Here is a 23,749-nt window from a genome sequence, read left to right on the forward strand (position 1 = left end):
TTAAGAGAAAGGAAAAATAAAAGCACTAAACATGAAAAGGTACTAAATAGAAGCTAGCATGTGAAACTGGCACATAACTGGCTCTTCCAACTGTTTATATGCCTTAGCAACTTGTTAAACATTTGGAAGTGCAAAGCCAAAATTCAGTCCTAGGGAAAAGGTAAAAATGTGAGGTACGAAATTCATTGTTTTCTGACATAACAAGTAGTATAGAGTGGCTTTAAATTTAGCCCCACTTGGAGAAAAACGTAGCACCAAAGGATACAGTTTCCACAGATGAAGAGGATGATGAAGTAAATACAGACCAACATTCCTGGAAAAGAGGGGCCGCCATAAGCCATGATCCCATCATACATCACCGAATTCCAGTCCTCCCCAGTCAGGATCTAAATGACACATTCCCACCAATAAGGGATACAGTGTTAGAGTACACAGAGAACTTGAAAACCCCATTAACACAAAGATATCTGTTATCCCAGAGAACACGCCCTCCCCCAGGATGGTTGGAGAGTCTGGCTGTGTCCATCTACAGATTTTTTCTTAAAAACCAGCAAAACAACAACAGAACAAGGAAAATGTAAAGAGGCTCTGTGCTCAAAGTGTAAAAAAAACCCAGATGTCCCCTTGAAGATGATGATTGAAGCCTAAAATCTCTCCCAGAGAACAGTGCTCAAGTATCTCAGCCTCTCATGAGCATTTCCCTCCATGTGTCTGTTTCAGACAGCCTGTAGCACAGAAGATAGCCCTCAGCACGGCCCTCCCTGCCACTTCCCTTTGCTTTGTGCATGAAATCATGATCCTGATGCTCTTGGCTAATCACTCCCAACTCTGCAGTCAGTTTAGAGGCCATTTGATTACCTATCTGGTGCTATGAGCAGATATTTGTTTCCCAGTACTGTGGGAAGGGGGAAAGCGGCTACACAGTTGAGCTTTGTGGTGCAGGTGCTGCCCTGGGGCATGGCAATGGCCACTCTCTTGTCCTGTCCTGCTAAGACCTAGTGGCCTTGCTACATACAGCGGGTTTGGCTTCAGTTTCACATTTTGAGAGGGAATACCTCTACGTTGGCAACACAGTGTGGCACTTTGCTTTTGGAGCTGTTAGCCTGATGTCAGTCTTGGGGACTGCCAGGCTGCACGGGCAGGGTGAAGGACCTGCTCTCTGTCTTGCCCCATGTAAACACAATGTATTTGCCCCATTTGGACCACTCTTGTGCTTACCTGAAACACAGTGAGGAGGGACTGAGGGAAGTTGTCAAATGTGCTCCTCCTAGTCTGCATCTCATCAAAGTTAAACTTGCCCCCAAAGAGCTGCATCCCCAGGAGTGAGAAGATGATAATGAAGAGGAAAAGAAGCAGCAACAAGGAGGCAATGGAGCGGACTGAATTCAGGAGTGAAGCCACAAGGTTACTCAGGGAGTTCCAGTATCTGGGAGACAAAACAGAGGCAGTTAAAATTCCTTCAGTCCAAGACAGGTGCTCATGGACTGCACAGGATATTGGTTCGGGCTGCCTTCTGCTATAAGCAGGCATTTCCAAACACTCTGTTAAGCAGTGAATCATTGATGTGCTTCCCTAAGATAATGAGACCTACTGCAGCTAATGAGTAATTTTACTACCCCACGTGTACATACACAATTCCCTCCACCCCCTACCTCATATGCACACCCAGAAGATTATTGCAGCACTCTCCATCCAAGACTCTGCAAATCTTATATCAATATACAGTGATTAGTTTTTGCTGCTTCAGTGAGTTACGTTCTAACCAACATCATTACAACACTCACAGATGTTATGGCAGCCAGAATACCTTACTCCAGAGAATGGCCTGTAATAACTAACAGAAGCAGATGGGGAAACAGTTTGGATGCAAATACAAAGTTGTCCAAAATCTGGTGTGTGTGAGTACATGCTTGGGCTCACTCACAGACAGAGGTTGCTAAACTTTCTGGAATTGTGAGGAATGAGAAAAACATTAAAGGTCCTTTTACGTGGACCCTAAAAGAGATTCCAGTTCTCTACATCCATAAAGTCCAGAGTTTCCTTTGATCTTGGAAGAGCACACCATCACAACTTTTTTGAGTATCAAATCCACTATACTTCCTTAAACAGGCTGCAGAACATTTCAGAAGGGCTTCATTCAGGAGGGAGGATGGCTAAGACCTATTCTTCCGGTGTATTCAGGCTTGTGCCCACATCAGACTGATGTATGATGCAGAGAAAGAATCTTCCTGCCCTTGTGGTCTCACGTTAGAGTTCAAAGAGAGAGATGCCAGCAGTGTGCTCTGCTGCAGCATGTCAGTTTGCTTGAATTCCTTGCCCGCCTGCAGAGTAGCCATGTGTTGGAAAAAAGCTTTAGAAAAAATTGCCAAAGGATCCACCACATTACTGATGAAGCAACTTCCACTTTAGTCTGGCATCTGCTCAACCACTCTTTGTGTACCGCTTAACTAGTCATGACCACTTCTCTTTAGGCAGTTTTGAGTCTAACAGAGCATTCAGACTGGGCTGAAGATCAGCTGTCATGTTGTAATCACTCCAGTTTGAATGCACATTACTAGCAAACTTCAACAACTTTCACAGGCCAGCAAGCCACTAATGTTGGCCTTTGATCTCCGAGTCTTCCTTCTAGCACCATCTCTTGTGGCCCACCACCATACTTTGAGATTCCACCATGGCTAATGTCCTCCATTTCCTTCTGCCAAAGCCCTTAATATTGAACCTTTCTTTCCTTAGGGAACTCTGAATATCTAGCCATATTTTCCTCGGAGACAAAAGCTCCACTTGAGAAGGATGACAGACATGTCTAGTCCTCTTGATCCTTTGAGGAAGCCTGATCTTTCAACATACAGTTTTTTGTTTGTTTGTTTGTTTTTGTTTATGTTTTGTTTTCCCTGAAGATATTGTGGTCTTTAGAGACAAGGATTCTTAAAATCCCAGTTAAATTAGTATTTTTAAAATGTCATTGTAAAAAGAAGACTTGTCCCATGGAAGTCAGGAATGTCTGAGCAGCCCAATCACTTTATGAAGGTTAGCAATCCGATCTGCAGAGGGACACCACCATGTCCTCTGAAGTTCAGCAACTGGTTCATCTCCAAGGGCTGAGCTTCAAAGAGAACTGTGATGTTTTCCCTCCAGCCCAGCTTCAGCACTTCAGAGGAAACTATAATGCTTTAAAGTTTAACTGCAATTAAAGACATGAGCAATGAAAAAATACAGAGCAAAGGTAAGGGCATGGTAACTGTGGGCTTAGTGCCACCAAATATCTGCACTGAATGTGCAATGTAACAGTTCACTGTATTTGCATTTGTGCTTACAGCTCACATGCTGTCACACTTTGGGAGGAAGGAAAGGTGATACAGGAAAAGGGAAAAAATCATTTCTGATGAAACTCAACTGAGTTTACCATCCTTAAACCTGAAATTGATGGGGTCCAGAGCATCTCTCCAGCCAGGATACACATTTTCTAAGTGTTTCTAGCAGTGCTCTTTAGAGGCATACAGGAATGCTGTTATACATCTGAATAGTCTCGGGGACTCACTTTAAGCTTAATGCCCTGCTATCTCAGAGCACAATTGCCCAGACTTTTATCAGCTCTGCATTTCTTACAAATGGCTCGATACCTGAGATTCAGTTTCTTATGTAACTATCAAACTTAAAGCAATTAACTGAGATGACCCAGTGATAAGATTAGTGCTGTTTTATCTGTGTACTGAGTGCCAGCTAGAAATACAGCACCATTAGAAAAGCAAACAAACCTATCAGTGGGGGAAGAAGAAAAAAAAAAGGAAAAAGAAAGAGATGATGGGAAAAATAACAATTATCTTAGTGTTCTAGAAGCCTGACCTGAGGTTACCATCTGTCACATTAGGTGGTTGCAGAACTAGCATGAACACCCTCTCAGAGTGAGATCTGGGGTCACTCAAGGCTTTTAAGCAGGAATTGTTGAAGCTCAGACAAAGAAAAGTCTCTCACTACTTTGTCCTTTTTGGTTAATATACTACAAAGAACATACAGCTACAATAAATCTCATGGCACTGCTGCGTGGAATCAGAGGGTTTGGACCAGGTAGCATATAATGGGAGGTATGAGAAAAAGCACTGCTGCTGCGTCAGACTTAGAGGGAAATGAAGGTGCTTCTTGACATCTCCTTCTGGCAGATCTTGGAGCCTGGGGTTGTCAGTCAAGGAGACACTTCAAAACCCCAGTGAGCAGGACAAGGTTATGATCCCTGTTTTCAAAGTTGAGGAATGATGCAGGGAAGTTTTGTTCAACGTCTCACACAAAAATCAGTTGCAGAACGGGATTAGAACTGAATGTGTTCTTTTATTCTCTTCCCTTTCCTCTCCATTGCCTTCCACTATGTCTTTATGATACTGGCATTCACAGATCCAGAGCTTAAAACAGTAGCAACAGCTGGCAGTCTCATCGTAGGAGAGCTTCCCACACTGTTCATCTAATATACAACCACTTTGAAAGCAGGTACAAAAAACAGGTGCCCTGTCTCTCCTCACTACAGTTAACAGTGATATATCTAGATTAAGTATAAAATATCAAATTTCAGTATGCTGTTACAAATATATATATATAAAAATTATAAAAGACTAAATATAGGGGTTTATAAAGCCGTAAAGGCCTACTTATAAAGAGAAAATAATTCGCCTTCTCATAGCAAAGGGAGATTTTCTGCAAAGTCCTGTGAAAAACAGGGATAACAAAACAAACAGTATTATCTGCTTGTCTGATGTACAAGACTAAATGATTCTGAAGAGTATTTATAACTTTGGAAGAAACATTTGCTCTTGAAATTCTAAATGTGGTTCCCAAAATGATGCATTGTTCATCTGGTGGTGTCTTTATTTATTGCTTTTATATTAAGGAGCTGTATTTATGATTTTCCTAGAAGTGTATCATCTTGATGCACCGAGAATTTGTTTGTGCTTGGTGTTTACCATGGAAAATCCATTCAAATATATAAATATTAGGCTACCTACTGATTTACGCTCCTCAGAATAATTTTCCTGCTCTGTGCCTTTTTAGTGTCTTTGATTATCACTCTTTCCATCTCCACTATATGTCCCCATGTCACTGCTCATGACTAGATATCTGACATAAAACATTATACTATCATCCCTCCTACCCTTCCCAGCTTTCTAGGATTGTGTCCTTCTAGATTATCATTGCACTCAGGTGGTGTATTCCACCAGTATTGATAATATTGTGAATAAATTGTATTTAGAGCTGAGTGAAAAATGGACAAATTGTATTTTACTGGAGAATGTCAGACGTAAAAGTTTTGCTATAATGCCATAATATTCTCTCCTGCAGTAAGACGTGAGTGGGTCTAAAATACTGCTTTGAAGGCTTGTGCTAGGGCCTTCCACATGAGGGTGAACTTCACTCACGGAGGGGAAAAATCATGAAGAAAATTCTAAATAATTAAAACCACAGATAAATCTGAGACTACGGCAACCTACTTGCCAATATTTTAGGAACAAGGAAGAAAGCAAAATCCAATTAATACATTATTCATTACAAGTTATTCCTCAGCTCCGTGCTTTACATACAGACCCATTTACAATTTGTGGGAGATATATTCCAGGTAAAATTTGCTTCCATGCAAAATTGTATTTTAGTCCTGCTGCAGAATTAAGGTAAATCTAACTAGTCCTACTGCTGGTTGGTTCCGTCATTACATCTCTGCCAGAAGGTTTCAGAATATTTGAGTAGTCCAGTAGTCCAAGCTTCCTCAAGTATTAATGATATTCTCTCAGCATTTGCCTTTCTACTAGAGCATTCTCTTAGATAGGGTATATATTTTGTGTAGGAGTGGAGAAATGTCTTGAAAAAACAATGACCTCCCCAGGATGCTATGTTGAAACTTATGCTTTTATAGCTATTGGTATGTTGCCCTGGGTGTATCTGATTACTCAATGCCTAAAACAGCTACTGGTTTCCTCAGAAACCAGGCCTGGGACTCGATGATGATAGCTTTCAAACCCAAAGATCCAGGAAAAACAGTCACCAGACCAGAGATCCCCACTATTTCTGAAAGGGCAAAGATGCCTTTCTTGCTGGAAACTCCTATTAGCTGGAACATTTTCCCCTCTTCTATGATCACAAGTGTAAACAGACCACTTTATTTATTTTATTTTTTTATTTTTTTTTTAATAAGTGTAGCCTTGCTTTGGCCTCTCTCTCTGAGACTGTAAACTGATTTTCTGTCTCTGCTGTCTAACCTTGAAAACCATCCACCCTGCCAGAAAGCTGCAGCTCAGAAGCTTTAAGGGTAAATCTTGTACAATGCACAATTCCAAGTCTGTTGTTTATTCTGCCTCTCAGCTCTGCCATCTTGACCGCCTTCCAGTTTTGGTCTTGTTTTTCTCATGTGTTGTGTTTTTTATCTCAAATTTGTCAGAAATTTCCTTTGGGAGAGTTTATTTTGGGAGAGTCCCATTCTAGGGACATCTTCATAGCTGGGTTTGCAGAAAACGCACTCTTTCACCACCTCAGTCAAGCTTTTTATAACGTGCTGACTGGTGCTCACATGGGAAAAGGCAGACCCTATGCTGCTTTGGGTGAGCCCTTGGATAGATTTGTTCCAAGAGCTCCCATCTGCTTAAGTTGGGAGCTGATCTCTTTTACAACCTCCCTTCAAGCTGAAAAACTCCTGTCAAACCAAGCTGGTGTTTTGGAAGTACCTGACTGCAGGAAGCAGCGACTGTTGAATAGACACCATTGTGCCATGATGCAGATGGAGATGAGAAAGAAAGAAAAGGAAAAAAGATGAGACTGGATCTTAGAAAAATCTGATTTCTTCATAGAGTTGCTGCTTCATGCTGGAGTCCTCTGAAGAAGGAGGGATGGCAACATCCTTTGCCTATAGCTGCTGGTGTTAACACTATCACTTAGGCCACTGTTGAGTCTACTGGAGCTGGCATAGGTTTCTCAGTCAAATGTTTATTTGGCTCAAAGCAGACTTTCAGGCTCCTCTCTGTCACCATAAAGCAACAGAAAAGGTCATAAGGCTATCTGCTGTTTTGTTTTCGCTTTGTCTTTTGCAGGGAACCATAAGAGCCTAAGCTCAGCTCACACTATCCTTTCAGATTTCAGTTTAACAATCTGCATGGTACCAAGTGTCTCCATCCCCTTATGTCAGACTTCTCACCAATCCTACCACTCACATCAGGGATACCCAGTCTGTACAGCCCTCCTCATCCTGCTAGAGATTTAAGAAGATGAGGACTGTCAACGTAGCATTCTCACTACCCAGTTAGTGGTAGAAAAAGTGAAAAAAACAGGGAAGTGAGTGACTTGTACCTATGTATGTTATACATTGAGCAGTAGCCCTCCTTCATTCCCAAAGAAGTACAAAAGTACCTTGTGATTTTAAATATTCTTAGGAGTCGAACACATCTCAACACCGAAATGCCCAGTGGTGACATGATCTTTGTCTCAACCAGGATCGTTTCCAGGATTCCTCCACACACAATGAAACAGTCAAAGCGGTTGAAGAGGGACACAAAATAGGCCTGGAGACCAAGGCTGTACATCTTCAGCAGCATCTCTGCCGTGAAAAGAGCTAGCAACACCTTATTGGCAGTGTCTCATGAAAAACAAACAGAAACAGATTAATGAAACTTAGTAAAAAGACTATCACAGCTAACCATCAACCCTTTTGTATAAGAAACCCCTTCTGGGATCAGTCTGAAAGGTTAACTCCATATAAGCTTGGGTTAGCATGGGCATCTCTTTCACACAAATGTTTTACAAAGATGTTAACAGTGATTCTTATGTATTGCACATACAGCTGCAATGTATTACACAACCACACAACCTCCATGACAGGAACATGCCTTCCTGTGCACAATCTCCCATCACGCTTGTCATCTATAGATGAGAGTGGGAATAGAAGAGCTGCTGTGCTACCTACTGTTGCTTAATTAAGCTTTTCAGCTGCTCTCACCTCCAGTGAGGATTCAACAGTTTTGCAGACAGAAGAACCTTACAAATCACTCTTCCTCACTTCCCTGCTAACTAGAATTTATCACAAATACCATTTCAGGGAAAACCTTGGAGAACCTGTGGCTCCAGTAGCTATCCATAAATTGGAAATCCAGTTGCTGCAAATATGTATTTAACAGAAGCTCCTGATTTCACCTACACCCAGTGGAATGTTGCTTTGACTTATGTTTTCCCTGAAACTTCTCCCATTGTAGGCAGGTATTTTGTTGTATTATTTAGGATCCTGCACAGACAGAGGACTATTTGAAGCTGTGCATGCTCCTTTTATATTGTGTGGTCTAATGCATCAGCTCGTCCCTTGGCCCCCGTTTTTGACACCGACAACAATAAACGGAACCATCCGCCTCTCCTCACCTTGGACCTCTGTGAGCCAGTCTGGCTGGTTGTAGTGTTCAGAGGCAATGGTAAGGGTGTTGAGAAACACAAGGAAGATCACCAACCAGTAGAAAACATTGGACTTGACGGCAGCGCGGCACTTTCTTCTGCAGAATCGATTCCATCGGCGCCAGTAACGACTTGAAAAATTGGAAAAGGAAAAGTTCTTTTCAGATAGGGAACCTTAGGCTATTGCAAATCTCTGTTGAGAGAGACTGTAGTCTTGATTTATTGTTTAAGAGTGGTACAGAATAACTTTAAAGTTCACCCTGAGAAATATTCCCTCATTCTCATCTGAACCGACAGTTGTGATCATCCTTTCTTTAGCCACAGGAATAAAGCTAGTCGTAAGACAATTTGCAACATTTAGGGGTGAATAAACCTCTTCAAGCTATGTCCTAATCTTATTAAGACATCCATCACAGCTATCTTGAGAGGATTTTAGCCCAGTTCCCACAAAAAAATATTCTTATTTTTGTATTTAATGCTTGTGGCCTGCAATGGGACCTTGCCCAGTTTCAGGGTAGTCAATGAAAGGAAATCCACCATATCCCATGGACCTTTGGGGATTAAGTCCTTGGAGAGATGAGGTCAAATAAAATCCATGGAACATCTCCAACAATCAGCAATGTTCAGGAGTAAGCCCAATGTGAGGGCTAACTCTGAACAGGAAAACAAAACTTAGGGGACCTCAGCATCTCACCTTCATGCCTGGAACGAAGGATACCATTTGCTAATCAACAGACCTTTTAAAGTTTGCCTTCCATGAACACATCCCCTTGTGTCACTGATTTCTGAGGGTAATTACTAACCACAGAAGATATTTAAAGCTAATTACACACCTCCTACTCCTCAGAATTTAACTTACATAGCAACCAGTTTCCAGGCAACACTTGCCACTCTATAATAAAGCTAATAGTTTTATACAGATATTATATACATGTATATGTATATGTGTGCACGCGTGTGTGTGTCTTTAGAAACAGACACATAGATGACATTAAAAGAAGAGAGACTTTGTCTTGGCTAGTCTACTTTTATATATTACTTCCAGTGATAAACTACGGCCGTGCTTGAGGTCAGGGTTCAGTATCCATATCAACCAAGGCAGGCAACGTGAACATTGTTCACTGGCCAAGAATTTTGGAACAGTGTTTTAACAGGTAATCAAGTCCGGGCTGTTTTAGATATGCAATTTATAAAGTCACACACTTTAGCCAGAACAAACATTTAATAAGGGTTGTGTGTTTTGCAGTGGATTTGGGACAAGAAATGATCTTCCCAGCTTTCAAAATGGGCACAAAACTTAGACACTCATGTTTTCATTAAATCATTAACAATCCCACACACTTTCGTGTGTACTTGTGCACAAATATGCATGCACATGACCATGTGATTATATGTGGGTTTATGTGCTTACACCTACATACAAATAAATCCATGGACAGTAAAAATGTGATCATGGACGCAACTCTTTGTACAGGGATGCATATACGCAGTATGTACACATATGTGCATTCCTGAATTTACATTCTTGTTCATTATTTAGGTAAGCTGAAGGACTTAGGTGCCCACTTGTTCTAGTTATTCTGAAAATTAATTTAGTTTTTAATAAAATTGACTTTGGATTCAGTGTAAAAGAGGCAGTTGGTTTCCTACTGAAGACGCAGAAATGAACTGGGACCTCAACAACCAAGTTCTACAAGTTCAGTCAGCCTATCCAATGGAAACCCACAGATGACCACCTGGGGACTGCTTCACATTTTCAAAAGCTTAAAGTCAACAGAAAAACAAATATCACCAGAAAAACTCCACATGTCCCATGGTGAAAGGGAGAATTTCACAAATAAGATGCAAACCTCACCAACTGAAAGATTTGCAATCAAGCAAAGCAGAGTAGTACAACAAAGTGTAGGAAAGCGAACCTTGAGCTGACAGGGTTGATGTTGATGGATGTAGTATAATTATGCGGTTGAACTCTTATTTCTTCTGCTTTTACATTTTATGGCTCGACATATGTAGGTAGCAATCAGATAGGCACATCCGAGTGAAATACTGTCAGTAGTCCCTGCGCCTTATTTCAGTATGAAACTGAGAAAAAGTATCTTGATTTTTGTTAGATGACTGACTAAAATCTGACAAGTTTGGCAGTATCTCCTAGAATCACCACTGTGATCCACAGATGCAGGAGTAAACCACTTCACACAGTAATTAGTAAAACCAGGGGAAAGGAGGAAAAGCAAAAGTCAGATTTACTTACCTAAACTTTGATTTTGAGATCCGATGCCTGAAAGATAAGAATTGTCATTAAAGTCTCTGAAGTTGTCCCATACTTCCCAGGCTTTTATGAAAACAGCAATAGAAAGAAACAAATTTAATTAACTTTTAATGGATGCTGTTTTCCTCTTGAATCCCCCGTAAGTCAATGTAGGCTAGAATTCCCTGGTATACAAATCTTATTTTTCAGTGGGTGTCACAAAGCAGGAGTCATCCCATGATTGGATTCTACCACCTACAGACATCAGTGAACTAACTGGCTTTTCTCTTGGGTAAAAGTCTGGACTAATGCTAGGGGCACTCTACATCTGCTACCCAATTCACTTTTCAAGTATGACTCTTTTTTCTTTTAGTCACTAGGTTTTTTTCTTATATTAAAATATGTGTGGCTTCATACAGACAGACTTGCTAATTTCACACATCACCTGTCACTTCAGGATATATAAGAACATTATGAAATCATAGGAGAAAATAATGCTTTTTTTTTCCCTCAGCAACTGAAGGAAAAACAGTGCATGGTAGATATTTCCAAACTTAGATACCAACACTTATCTGTCTTTTTTATCTACATAAATTGGCTTGAATTCAAAAGGGTCTGAACAACAACAGATTCTGTTGCTATCAATGAAATTTTGGGACTTAAGCATTCCCGAATATTTGGCCATGTGCCCACTATATATGTGTTTAGATATCTAGTTCCCTGCACTTGGATTTATTCACCTCATCAACCTTTTGTGAGAAGTCACAGGCACAGCTAGAAATAGACCACAATTCTTCAACCACTACCTTGCCCTGATTTACACATATCCTATAAAGCTTTTTGAGTCCTTGGCTACCTTTTGGTACATACGTAGTGGCACACAGAGAGAAATAAAGGTATGTGGATGCAATGACATGAGTCAGAGGTGATTTAGGACACTTCAAAATCTACTACCAATAACAGAATAAATGAGAATCTGGGGAGTGACTATAAACAAGATATTTCTGCTGGGTTGAAGCATTTCCTAAGGTTCCCTCTAAGATAGGAAAGTGATTCATCCTTGGTAACAGTCAGCAAAGGTCTTACTGTACTGGCTTAAAAATGGATTCACTGTTAGTAGACATGAGACAAAGTAATTCTCAAAGCATGTAACATTACTTTCTGTAGCAGTCTTAAAAATGGTCATGTCCCTGTTTGAGGACATTGGTCACTGACAAGTAATCAGTGATGGGTTAGCTTCCTTGTGTGGAAGAGATTTTAATGATATGAACATTTCACCAGCAGATGGTCCAAGCCAAAAAAATAATTTAAAAAAAGCCTTTTCACTGAATATATCATTCCTGCTGTGTCACAGGCAGTTTGTCTGGGCCACATACTAGGCAGCAGTGTGGTTACAGACACACACGAGAACTCCTTAGATAAAGGAGAAATAATGTACTGGCTGAACAGAATGTTGAATTATGCTGCAAAGACAAAGTGAGCTTTAACAAGGATGAGGAGTGAAGTACCAAACAAAGCACAGCCTTAGCGTTTAAGTGATCCCAACTTCTCACTGAGAATTCTTGCTTCATAAGCACACCATACAAACTGTAATGGATCAGATCTACAGGCAACAGGAAAGAAGGCTCAGACAAGGACATGGCAAAGAAAAAGAAGAAAAAAATCACAATGAAGGAGAAAGCTGGGCACTGAACTGGAGATGGTGAGGACTTTCACAGGAAAAGGCTGGGGGTGGGTAGGAGAAGAGAGCAAGAGAGATGTCATGGAGAACCCGCCTTGTGAAAGGTGAAGGGCAGGGAGCATGAAGTCCTCTGGTGACCCTTCTGGCTAGTGTTTTCCCAGTAAGGGAGTTGTGTGGCATTTAAGGAATCCTTTATTTATTTAAGCAAAGGAGATGTAGCAGGTGTAGTACTCATCATGCATGTGATAATTATATCTTTAGAGCATTATGAACAGCAGCCAAGTGCATTCAGTGCTCCCATAGGTTAGCTATAGCATTCCCCACCCCCCTCCCTTGCCTTACTGCTATGGCAGAAGGCTTTATCATATGTGGGTGTGCTATATATATATAACAGGACAAGGAAGGAGGAAGAGATTTATATTTAGAGGCAGAATCCAAGAGTGAAATGGAATTTTGGAAACACAAACTGTACAATAACTGATTCTGAAAACATTATGCCTGAATCTGAAACACATTTTCCAAATGGCCCTTATGATTAAGAATACTTTGTATTTCAGAACTAGGGCGAACAATGTCATATAAAAAATGCTTTTATGGCATCACTAGGGGCTGTCAAATAGTCTGGATTTGGGCTTTGCCATGGCCTCTTTGTGAAAGTTCCATACTGGCACTTGCCAGGAGTTCAGGGTGGACCAGATTCTCTGCTGAGTTTCAACATGAACCTCCTGCATCCCTAGTGTCCTGGGAGCTTTATGTTATTGGGAGAAAGTGAGTATCCCCATTTGTGTGCAGCTCTGGAATGTCTTGAGAAATTAGTGTTTAAAACCACGGTATAGGAGCCTATTCAAAAACCAATTCAGATCACTAGTGAGTGTTTGTATCATAGGAACTATGTAACTCAGGTTATATTTTAGAAAGAAACACAAAAATCAAACCTCTACTGTCTGGCTAGCTATCTTTTGAAATCTCTAAAACTCTTCTAACCTTACTCAGTTATGTACCACATACAGATACGATAGTTTTAAATATTTTGTCAATACAAACTCAGGATGATCAGCACAATTCAAACACAGTAAGATATCCTGCAGTCTGAGAGATAAAGTCTTCATTTTTCTGTTTGTGGTGGACACCAAAAAAGAGAAACTTGTGAATGATGTGCTTGTGAAGGATGTGACACTGTTGTATAACACGGATTGAAGATTTTGTATAATTGTACACACAACAAAAAATTCTAGAAAAATCTTGTAGGTCTCCAAGCATGATGCAAAGGTCATGTTATAGTTGTTTTCTGGTGTAGAAATTACTAAACATGACCACAAAATTATCTTGCATGCTGGTCACAATTACATTTACACTATATGATCCTGCCTATAGGCAACTATCTTCATGATGACTTAAAAATGCCCTTGGATACTAGTAAAAGTTCTCAGAAATTTACTTGCTATGCCTCTGGGTCATACACAACTTTGGGGAACATCCAAAGAGCTGCACCAGGCAAATCTTACAGATTTTAGAACTGTGAGAACACAGTCCTGATGTGATAATGATTCTGTTTTGGTGCAATACCGTGCATTCATGCAGTTACTGGTCAGGCAGCACCACATTTTTCCCTTCTCTCTGTTCCTGCTGATGACATTTCATTCTTTCTAGTCAGGATTCTGGCAGCCCTGAAGAGAAGACGCCCACTCCAGAGGCCTTTTTTCACATATTACTGGGACAAGACCATATAGTGACATGAAATTTTTAAGGAATGCATGTTGCATACCTGATAATTTCTCAGCCTAATAAAGTGTTGGGGCTAAGTTCTACCCTCAGCTATGTCTCTGCAACTCACACAGGAGCAATAGGCCTCCCTCCTTCTGCCACTACCTTCTGTGTAACACAATTAACACTGGGGAGTTGTACAGGGACATGCAATGACCATTTCTCATTTCTGACCATTAACTAAAAGCTTCCAGCAAAACAAATGACTGGCCATGGATAACTCGTGCTCTGACATGGACTGAGATCCTTCTGCTGAGGCAATCACTGAATTTCAGCAGAGTCCACACAGCAATGTCTTGCCTCTTTTTTTCCATTCTTGCCCTTTTCTGCACAAGGACTGAAGGAAGCAACGCTGGTTTTAAGAGAGAGGTGGTCCTTGGCCAGCAGCATTTAAAATCTATAGAATATCATTAAGAAAACTGGGTCTGTCTAGCTTAAAATTGAGCTGGTTTGCTATTCATCAGGCTGGGAAAACAGAGCAGAACTTCAGCATTTAGTGAATAATCTTGCTCTCCCTGTGGCAAGTCACAGGCAAGGCCTGTCACGGGATCTGAAAAAGGAAGATAACTCCCCATCAACAAGGGCATGCTATTGTCCTTCAGATACATATCTAGAGCTGACTGTGAATATCAAAAACACCTTGCTCATAATAAATTGGAGAGCAGTAGCTGAGGCTGACACATGCGGATCGATCCTTTGTGTTTTCCTGCTGAAGTTGGGAGTGGTTTTGAAGCTTTTGGCAGAGATGATGGGGACTTTGGTCCTCATGGAAGGTGGCTGTCTTCTCATTAGGTGAAAACTAGCAGCTACTATAGTGAACCTCCAAGCAAACAGATTCTTTCGCCTTTACCACTGGCTCCTAGGCTGATTATTGCAAGAGCTGCACAGGAATTATGTTCACAATGAGAAAATCACCAAGGGAAAATCACTGATGGTTCAGCTGCCAGGGAAAACTTCTATTGTCCATAGTATTTTCAGGACACACTGTTTTCGGTTGGAAAGTCAGGGTAGGATGTTCATTTTGTTTTATCCTGTTTCATTGTTTTAACCCTCTTTGGTGGAAAAGCAATTGAACTGTCCCTCAAATGTATGGAAATCCTGGCCAAGGTGAAAATGCCAAGTGGCTTATTGTTTCAGTGAAAGTAGATAATTTTAAGCTCTCTTCCCATTTGAGCTCAAGCGCTTCACTTTTTTATTGAGGCTCTATGGAACACTGGTTTGCACAATGAAAGCTAATACATATATATAAAAGTAAGTGTTATTATGGCACTCCAGATCTGTTTGGTTGTACTAAAAAATCAACATTGTGGTTGTATTGGAAGATTATATATGCTGACATTAGGCACAGAACAGATTACTACTGATTACAAGCAATAGCCTGTACTCAGGAATCTAAGTCCTGTACAGCAGTAACCATAGAGGCTCAAGGAAATTACTCACTATTGCAAAGTCCTGGGTATAAGACTATCATGTAAATAGAAACTCATTGCTACTAGTTCTGGTTTATCCTGCTAGTGCTCGCTGCAGAGGAAGCATGTTTCTTTGTACCCAGAGACAACAGGTTATTAAAGCTGTGACACATCAGAAGTAAAATAAGTTCCACATCCAAATGCTGTCCTTGAGGATGAAAGCTGTTGTGTTTCTACTGCAGGGCAGATGTCAGTGCAGCACAAGGCAATACCATGACAAGGATGATAGACTGTGAAAGTTGTGGGACGCTTTTCAATGTCCTGTGGAACCCTACAAAACCTTTTTCAGATTCAGATGCCTGATAAAGCTAACACCCATTTTAGGAAGGGAACTAGTCCCTGCCACAGCTCTCCTAATGGCAGCAGAATTACACCAGGAATGAATACGAATGAGGTTTTTGTTTTGTTTGGGTTTAGTTCTAAGAAACTGGACGTAGAAAACAAGCAAAAAGAGATTAGATGCTAGATTCCTCCTGAAACTCCTTCTGCTGGTTTGAAGATTGGCATAGCTCCAGATAGCACAGCTGATGAAGGCAGTTTCTATAGTATATATACTATAGAAACAAAAGCTTCTTTGAGACAATTCATCAACAGGAGATAGCTTGTGTTTGAGAGGTACTCTCCTGATCTTACATAGCATATGTCTCTGTGGAGCTGAGAAAGGCTGTCAGGGAAGATCTCCTTTTCCAAAAGACATGCCTGAACCTGGCTTGTCAAGCAGATCTTTCTGTCATTCACAGGCCCAACGTTTCAAAGCTCTACAGCTTTTTATAAGAGCATAGAGAAAAGCCAGTAATTCTAAGTTACCCTGAATAAAAATGCTTTTTCTTTCAGTCTTCTGGGTACTTTTTTTCCTTTTATCATGAGTGCATTCTGATGGCAGGGTCAGCCTGTCACCATGGTGGTGGTGCTGGGGTGGTTAAATGCCCTAGCAGCCTGATGCCACTGAATAAATAAATATATTACCTTTGACTTGAAATCTCCCTATTGTTTCAGTTATGCCTGGCTTCAACTTGCCCAGTGCTGCCTCTGGGAAAAAATGTGTTTATAGCAAGGCAATGGGGACTCATGGCCATTAGCTGATCTTAGCAGGCTAGTAAAAATAAAGACTCATCTGCAACAGATGAAACTCAAAAATCAAACAAAACCTTCTCTAGCCGTTTCAACTCCAAAACCAAAACCCAGAGGGCAGATGACTGTTCAAAGGTCCAGGCCTAATCTTCAGCTAGAATAAATCAGGATGGCATGACTCTAATTATTAATGCTTACTCAAAGTCATTAGTACTAGATGAGGAACTTATTAGAAGACCTCAACTGACTTCTCACATGAATTACCTCTATGCTGGAACACTAGGCTTAATTCTGATTCTCTGTTTGGGTTGCAATACAAGAAGATGCTCACTCAAATAGATTCTTGCTTACATTTTATATGTTCCTGCAGGAATAATAGTCTATGGGAGGTTTAAATGAGGATCTCAGTGAGAAGAAGAGGATTTAATTCTTCTTGAAACCAGGTAAGCTAGTTTATGTCTCTGCTTGAGTGTGTGATGCAGGAACAAAACAAACCAGAAAGGACTCCAAGCCTCAGAATTAAGGGCAGATCTGAATTTACCCATAACTAAGGAAGCTGCAGCTCCACAAGTTTGAAACAAACATTTTGCAAAAGCAGGGAGCATTGGCAAAATTTGTATCTCACTCCAGAATTTCAAATACAATCATACAGCCATTCATTTTTCTGGATGAAGAAGCCTATCCATCTCTTAGAGATTAAAAGCAATCTGAGTGAGGCCTTGAGGATCTTAACTGTCCTTGGGTAAGGGGTAAACAAACCCTCTCAATAACAGACTTCAATTCCCCTACTATACATCATGCATTTTCAAATGAAGTGGCAAGTGGCAAAGAAACTGTTTATGTCCCTGAATCTTACATGTCCTGGTGGAACTTAGAGCCCTATTTTAACATTTATAACACAGGAAGAAGAAATTAAGTTCTGTTTTCCTGTGATTTTCCAATGTCTTCTTCACTAAAATGTGTTGGACACAGCCATACCTTCTCCTTGCACCAGGAGCATAGCGACTGCAGTGCCAGATCACAGTACTGCCATTCCCCTGTGGGCACCTTGGGCTATTTTAATTAAACTTCATTCTAAGTCATGATTATGTTTAGAGTTGTGTTTAACTTCAGCTCTCCTGGCCACATTCCAGCTAAGATAATTATGTTCTGCTTGCCAAAATTCCCCATGCAGTTTCAGTGCCAAACAAGCTATCCCTCATACATCTCCCTATACACTTGTGCCCTTTGTTTTTAAACATCTGTCACATTTTATCCTGAAAGTGGCTGAACTCTCGGGTTGTGAAAACAATCCCTGCGTTTAAATTTCATAAAGTGCCTCAGGATCCCTTGGGATTAAGGACATTAAATGAATGCAAGCTGTAATATTAAAAATATATGCAACTTTATAGTAACAGTTGCCATTGTTGTTGGCACTGTGAAGCACCAGGGGGCCCATTGTGTTGGGAACCATAACTGCAGAATAGAGATGGTTCTCCAGATTGGATCCAGCTGGAAGAAGTGGTCACATACCCAGCTGCTGCTTCCTGTAATGTGACAAGAGCACAAGCAACTTGGTGGGGTGCTAAAGGGAGGGCTACAACTGCCTCAGCCCTGTGAATAGATCTAGTCCTTTTCTTTCAGAAAAGAGTTCATAATCCATACTAAAATGCCAGACTCAGCATGTAGGCAACAGCAGGCAAGTGAAGAAAAACTATCATAAAGAATTTCTCCTGGGGTTTCTGAGTCGCTGGCTGACACATACAGGAAAGCAGACTGAATTTACAACATATTCTATGCATCACATCTTGTAGTGCAGATAAGATCTCCTCCTTTTCAGTCTGTAGAGGAGAAGGCCAAGGATATGTGTGGGAGATACAATCAAGGTTTACAATGTCATGAAAGTGATAGATAAGCTGAATGTGGAGTTGTTGATCACCAAATCTCATAGTAGTAGAAGGAGAGGATGTTGACTGAAAGTAGTAGTAGATCAGCTTGAAACAGACGAGAAAGTCCATGAGAACGTGGCACATCTATTAATGAATCACATGAGTGAAGGAACTGGCTTAATGAGAAGACCCTCAGTGGCAGCTCCTGAGGATTAAGCAATTTGCTTGGCCAAGTCTACACAGCAGGTAGTGAACTTCCGAAACCTGTTGCCACAGAGGCTGTGAGGGCAGACAGCCTTAGTGGGTTCAGACAAATCCATAGATGAGGGGTCCACAAATGGCCACTACAGGCAGAAGCAGAAGAGTGTCCTCTAACATCTCTAATTCAAGAAGCACGAATTTGGGAACACTAAAAGAGAACTGGAAAGTAGGAAATGGCCAGGCTTGCACACTTGTCCTCCTGTCACTGTCAAGACCTGAACACCGAGCCAGCTGGACCACAGGTCTGACAAAATAGAGCATTTTTTATGTACTTATGAGAAGCATTTGACCAACACTAAAGGGCTCAAAGTATGCCCAAGGACAGGACAGAGCCTCAAAATACTCCAGAGTGGTACAGGCTATAGCACTGATAGGCTTAGCCCAATTTTCAAGGAAATTTGGAGGGACTAATGTATCGCCTCCACAGCATAAAGTCTGTTTTTGTTCAACTTGTGCAAAAGCGAAGAAAGGACTCCTCTTGCCTATTCTTGCTCTCTGTGATGCTAAAAAATACACCATATAATATGGTATTCCATACATGCTATCTCACATATTCTTGATCATCTCCATTAACTACAATGATGCAATTTCAAGGAGGAATTACTCCCTCCCAACATGTATTCCTTTGTCACTACAGTATAGTGTTCAGCATTTGAAGGGTGCAATTCAGGCTGTAGGATGGGCATTATCATCCACATATTTCTATTACAAGACATTGTAAAGTATACAAGTATCGTTATAGAAATTTAAATAGACCAGTCATTTCCACTCTTTGCTCTACATATCCTGGATTTAATTACCTATCACCAAAGAGGAATTTTAAAATAAGAACACTGTTATGCGTCAGTTCTTCTTTTAGCTATTATGCAAACCCAGATCTGTTTATCCTGTTTATACCAGGCATTCTATACTTTATTTACATCTATGTAAACCCAGAGGATCTCCACCACTGTCCAGAGAGAGTTTACATTGCAATTAAGATAAGAACTGGGATCCACAGATCTTCTGCACTCTCTCCTTTCATCCATTGTGGGTTTTTTTCCCCTTAAAAAGTCTGACATTTGCCCTGGCTTTAACCCATAAAGCTCAATCCAATCCCTACTTACATATATCTGTGTATATGTACTCACGCTAGCCTAGCACCGCAGTTTTCGCCTTCCATATCTGCTCCAGGAACGTTGTCTGTGTTCACGGACTCAGTCTCACTGGTGGGCATGCTCACTGTAAGAGTCAAGAGGAAGAAAAAGAGAAGGTTGTCCATGAGAACGTGGCACATCTATTAAGGAATCACATGAGTGAAGGAACAGGCTTAATGAGAAGACCCTCAGTGGCAGCTCCTGAGGATTAAGCAATTTGCTGGCCAAGTCTAGTGGCCCCTTGCGCAGGCCAGGCTGGGCAGGTAGACTTTAGGAATATACATGGGTTGCTCAAAGGCTAAAAAAAAAAGGAAAGAAGCAGCTGCTCTCTTTCTTTCAGAGTTAGTGCCTGGAAATCTTAGTATTGAGAACCAAAATTAGAGAACCTGGCAAAACCAACAAATAAGCTTTTGCTTGATTCAATGGGACATTTAAAAAAATGCCCCTTTACTTGGACCAGCCCAACCATCTCACTGCCCTCCCCAATCTCTTGTGTGATGAGTAGAATGCAAATTAAAAGTACCAGGTTGACAGGTATTCAGAATAATGGCTTCCGCTAGCAAGTACCAAATAAATAATACTGATGGATACTAATCGTTAATGTGTTTCAACCTCATGCTTATAAACTTGACCTATAAGGATAAGAGGGGAATTCAGACCTCTGACCCATTCAGATCCTACCAAAAAAGGAGCTAATGTATATGAAATATGGTGGAGATTTTATGTTGACACCCACCAACTAAGAACCAGAGAGAATCTCCTAGGCTTTTAAAGAGGTGTCATGGAACAAACATCAAATGAAAGCAACCCTAGGTGTGAACCTATCACATCTGGATTCAAGGACCTGTCACATATCTTATCTGTTATCAAACCTCAATATTTTTTTTCTACAGATCATAAAAAAAAAATCACAATTCTATTCCACTGGTTGCTCCTAGCTCTTATATGAGCTCTAATAAATCCTTAATATATAATCATTCAGCATAAGTTCGGAGAATGAATAGGATCCAATATGTGTCTTCCTCCCCCTGCCTTTTCAGATACACAAAACAAATGAAAAAATTATACTTAAAACTGAATGATGGAGGAGTTAAACAGATTTCTCAGATGCCTGGTAGAACTTCAGAACATGACCTGTATCAGAATTTTGATATATATCTCAGATGAGACTTCAGAGCATGCACTATTAGCTGTTGGAGAAGCTTCTAACAGCCTGTGAGAATATGTTACTTAATATTAAGAACATATCTATTTGTGGGTCCTTGGCACAAAAGGATAGTAATAAATCGGTTCTGCATTTTAGTTGGGCAGACGCTTAATGGGCCATGGGAACAAGTCTTCTTCCAGAGGCTAGAAAGATACCAAAATGTTCTTCCAAAGACATCCTGGGTTCTGGCTTTTGAAAGCATTATGGTAGTAATGCCCCTCAAAATGAACTATCTTTCCTTTATCTCATTGCAACAATTCACATGCCTACAACATATGTCCTGGGAAATCTGAAGTTCTTCTGTTGTGCTCTCAGGACTATATGAAATAATGGACTCTCAAGTACTTTTGACATAACTATGAAATAATGGACTCTAATAGTGTCTGTTCCTTTCCAAAGACTAGATGTTTTCATAATCTCATCTGTTTGGAAGGACTAATTAAGGAATCAGCTGAATTCATATTTTGATGCGCATGAAACAGTTAAGTAAGCTGTAAGAAAAAACAACATTCATAATTAAAATTTTCAGTCCAGACTAAACCCTTCAGGAAAAACCCAAAACATTGATATTTCGCAAGACATCTTTGAAGATGAGGTAAAGCACTTTCAAGATGTATTTGAGCTTATTTGCAAATGGAAAACAATATTGAAGACATTAGCAAGAGATTGATTTGCGAGGCAGCTTATTATCTTGAGTGCATGAAGAGGACACTGCACAAGCAACGGAAAAAGCAAGGCACACACATGCAGAAGTATACGAAAGTACATTATATGTCAGTCTGTATAGAGATATATAGACATGAACACAGAGATATACGCAGTGTGGACACAGAGTGCAGCGGAACATTACCATGGGTTTCTGTGGAGTGACTAAACCAAGCAAACTTTCCTTTCTTCTTATCAGGCAAGCCAGCTGGAGTGCTTCCTTTCATAGACAAGAGGATCAGTGGCAAGTACCAGGAACAAGACATCAATAGAGAACATGCAGCCAGTGACAGGCAAAAGAAAAAAACAAGGAACTCAGCTTACACATGACATCCACTTCTGTCTGAAAACTTCATAACGTGAATTAAAAGTACAAGGTTAAAACCAAAGGTATATGGAAGTATGTAATATTATAATAGATCATCAGAGGATAATTCTTCCTTGCTTTCTGCTCTTTTTTATAAGTGACTTTTGAGAACATGAAGTTGAATTTAAGTTTATGGGTAAAATCCTTTTTCTGGTGATATAAATAGCAAAACTCATCTTGTTTGATTGTCTGACCTATTGAAATTGATGAGACTAAGGTGATCACAATTTATCACAAGGTTATCTCCTGACCCCTGTGGTCAGAACCTGGACTAGCCAGTTTTTGAATGAGATTCCTTGGCTTCCCTTCTTAACTGCTCCAATATCTAGAAACCCTTTCGAAACTGTCAGAGCTCCTAAAGGAAAGTTGCTGGGGTAATCACATTTCTCTCTCTCTTCTTCTCTGGAGATAAATAATCTTCATCCAACACTCAGATGTACACTGCTTTACCCAAACTAGGATACCTCTAGACTATGTCTCATAATTTCCATTTGAGTTTACATATGGCACTTGTCCTCTGATGTCCTGCATGTCTTTTCATGGCAATAGTTATTGTTGATCCTCTGCCTATTATGCACAAAGGTCCTCAGCCCACACAGATCAGAAGTGCATGCACAGGGAAGTCTTAGAACGTACTTCACACTTCCCGAATCTTACTGCTGCAGAAAGCCAAGTTAAAGCCAGGGATGCAGATGCAGCAGCACGGGGGCTGAAGAGGCTTCTGTGGTTCAGTCTAGCTTGCTGGCACTGGCTCATGGACATTCATTACACTGCACTGATGGAAAATGTTAAGGACAATAAAAAGTATTAAGATGGTATCAAGTATAAGAGGAATGATGGCCTAGAAGTTTAAAGTCAGGACAGACAGGAGATTAGGACAGTAATATCCAACATGGCATGCTCTCAGCAGGGCAATCACTTATTTTACCTGGCACCTCACTTCACCTTCCATATCAGGGAATAATCATGAGTGCAGATGCTGGGAGACTCATTCAGGCCAGTTAACATATCCTGAAAATTGAAGATGCTGCAGAAGTGGTGTGTATAAACTGGGACTGAACATGAGAGGAAATAAATCAAATACTGCCCAGATGGCTTTTTTATCTGTCTCAGTTCTCAGAGACACAGACCTTGTGCCCACACCCCAGATCCAGTCTAGAAAGCAGGCAGGCATTTTTTGCAGTCCGGGTAATTAATTACTGGAACCATGTACCAAGAATACTGGTGGTAAATCCATCACAGGAATGTTTTAATCAGGAAGAGATGTTTTTTTCTAAATAGTGGGTTCTAGTCCAGACCAGAGTTATATTTAGGACCATGGTATACAGACTATGCCATCTCACTGGCTACTTCCTCCTTGTAATTTTGGGAGCTGAGACAAAAGCAAAAAAGAGGCAAAAGCAGATTTCCTCCCACCTGGGCACAGTGCATCTTAGTAGTGGAAATCCTCATGCCTCACCTCCTGTGCCACATGTGTTCAGTGACTTGAGTACTCTTACAGGAGCGGTTCCGTGTCAACTTCAAGAAATCCACTGCTCATAACCAAATCAGAGATCCCCAAGGGGC

At 40.7% G+C, this 23,749-nt stretch overlaps 1 protein-coding gene across 1 annotated transcript in view; it reads right to left on the reverse strand.

The window, feature by feature from the left end:
* Positions 1-23,749, reverse strand: part of CACNA1C (calcium voltage-gated channel subunit alpha1 C) — a gene marked incomplete at both ends in the record, with an annotated part of 485,303 nt that overhangs the window by 97,321 nt on the left and 364,233 nt on the right. The window contains 6 exons of the mRNA XM_080351364.1: positions 266-386; positions 1,219-1,426; positions 7,378-7,603; positions 8,377-8,537; positions 10,658-10,684; positions 19,899-19,989. Of these exons, the coding sequence (XP_080207490.1) occupies positions 266-386; positions 1,219-1,426; positions 7,378-7,603; positions 8,377-8,537; positions 10,658-10,684; positions 19,899-19,989 (834 nt within the window). The remainder of the gene's footprint in view (positions 1-265; positions 387-1,218; positions 1,427-7,377; positions 7,604-8,376; positions 8,538-10,657; positions 10,685-19,898; positions 19,990-23,749) is intronic.

Source organism: Nesoenas mayeri (assembly GCF_963082525.1).
Source record: "Nesoenas mayeri genome assembly, chromosome: 1".
Lineage (NCBI taxonomy): Eukaryota > Metazoa > Chordata > Aves > Columbiformes > Columbidae > Nesoenas > Nesoenas mayeri.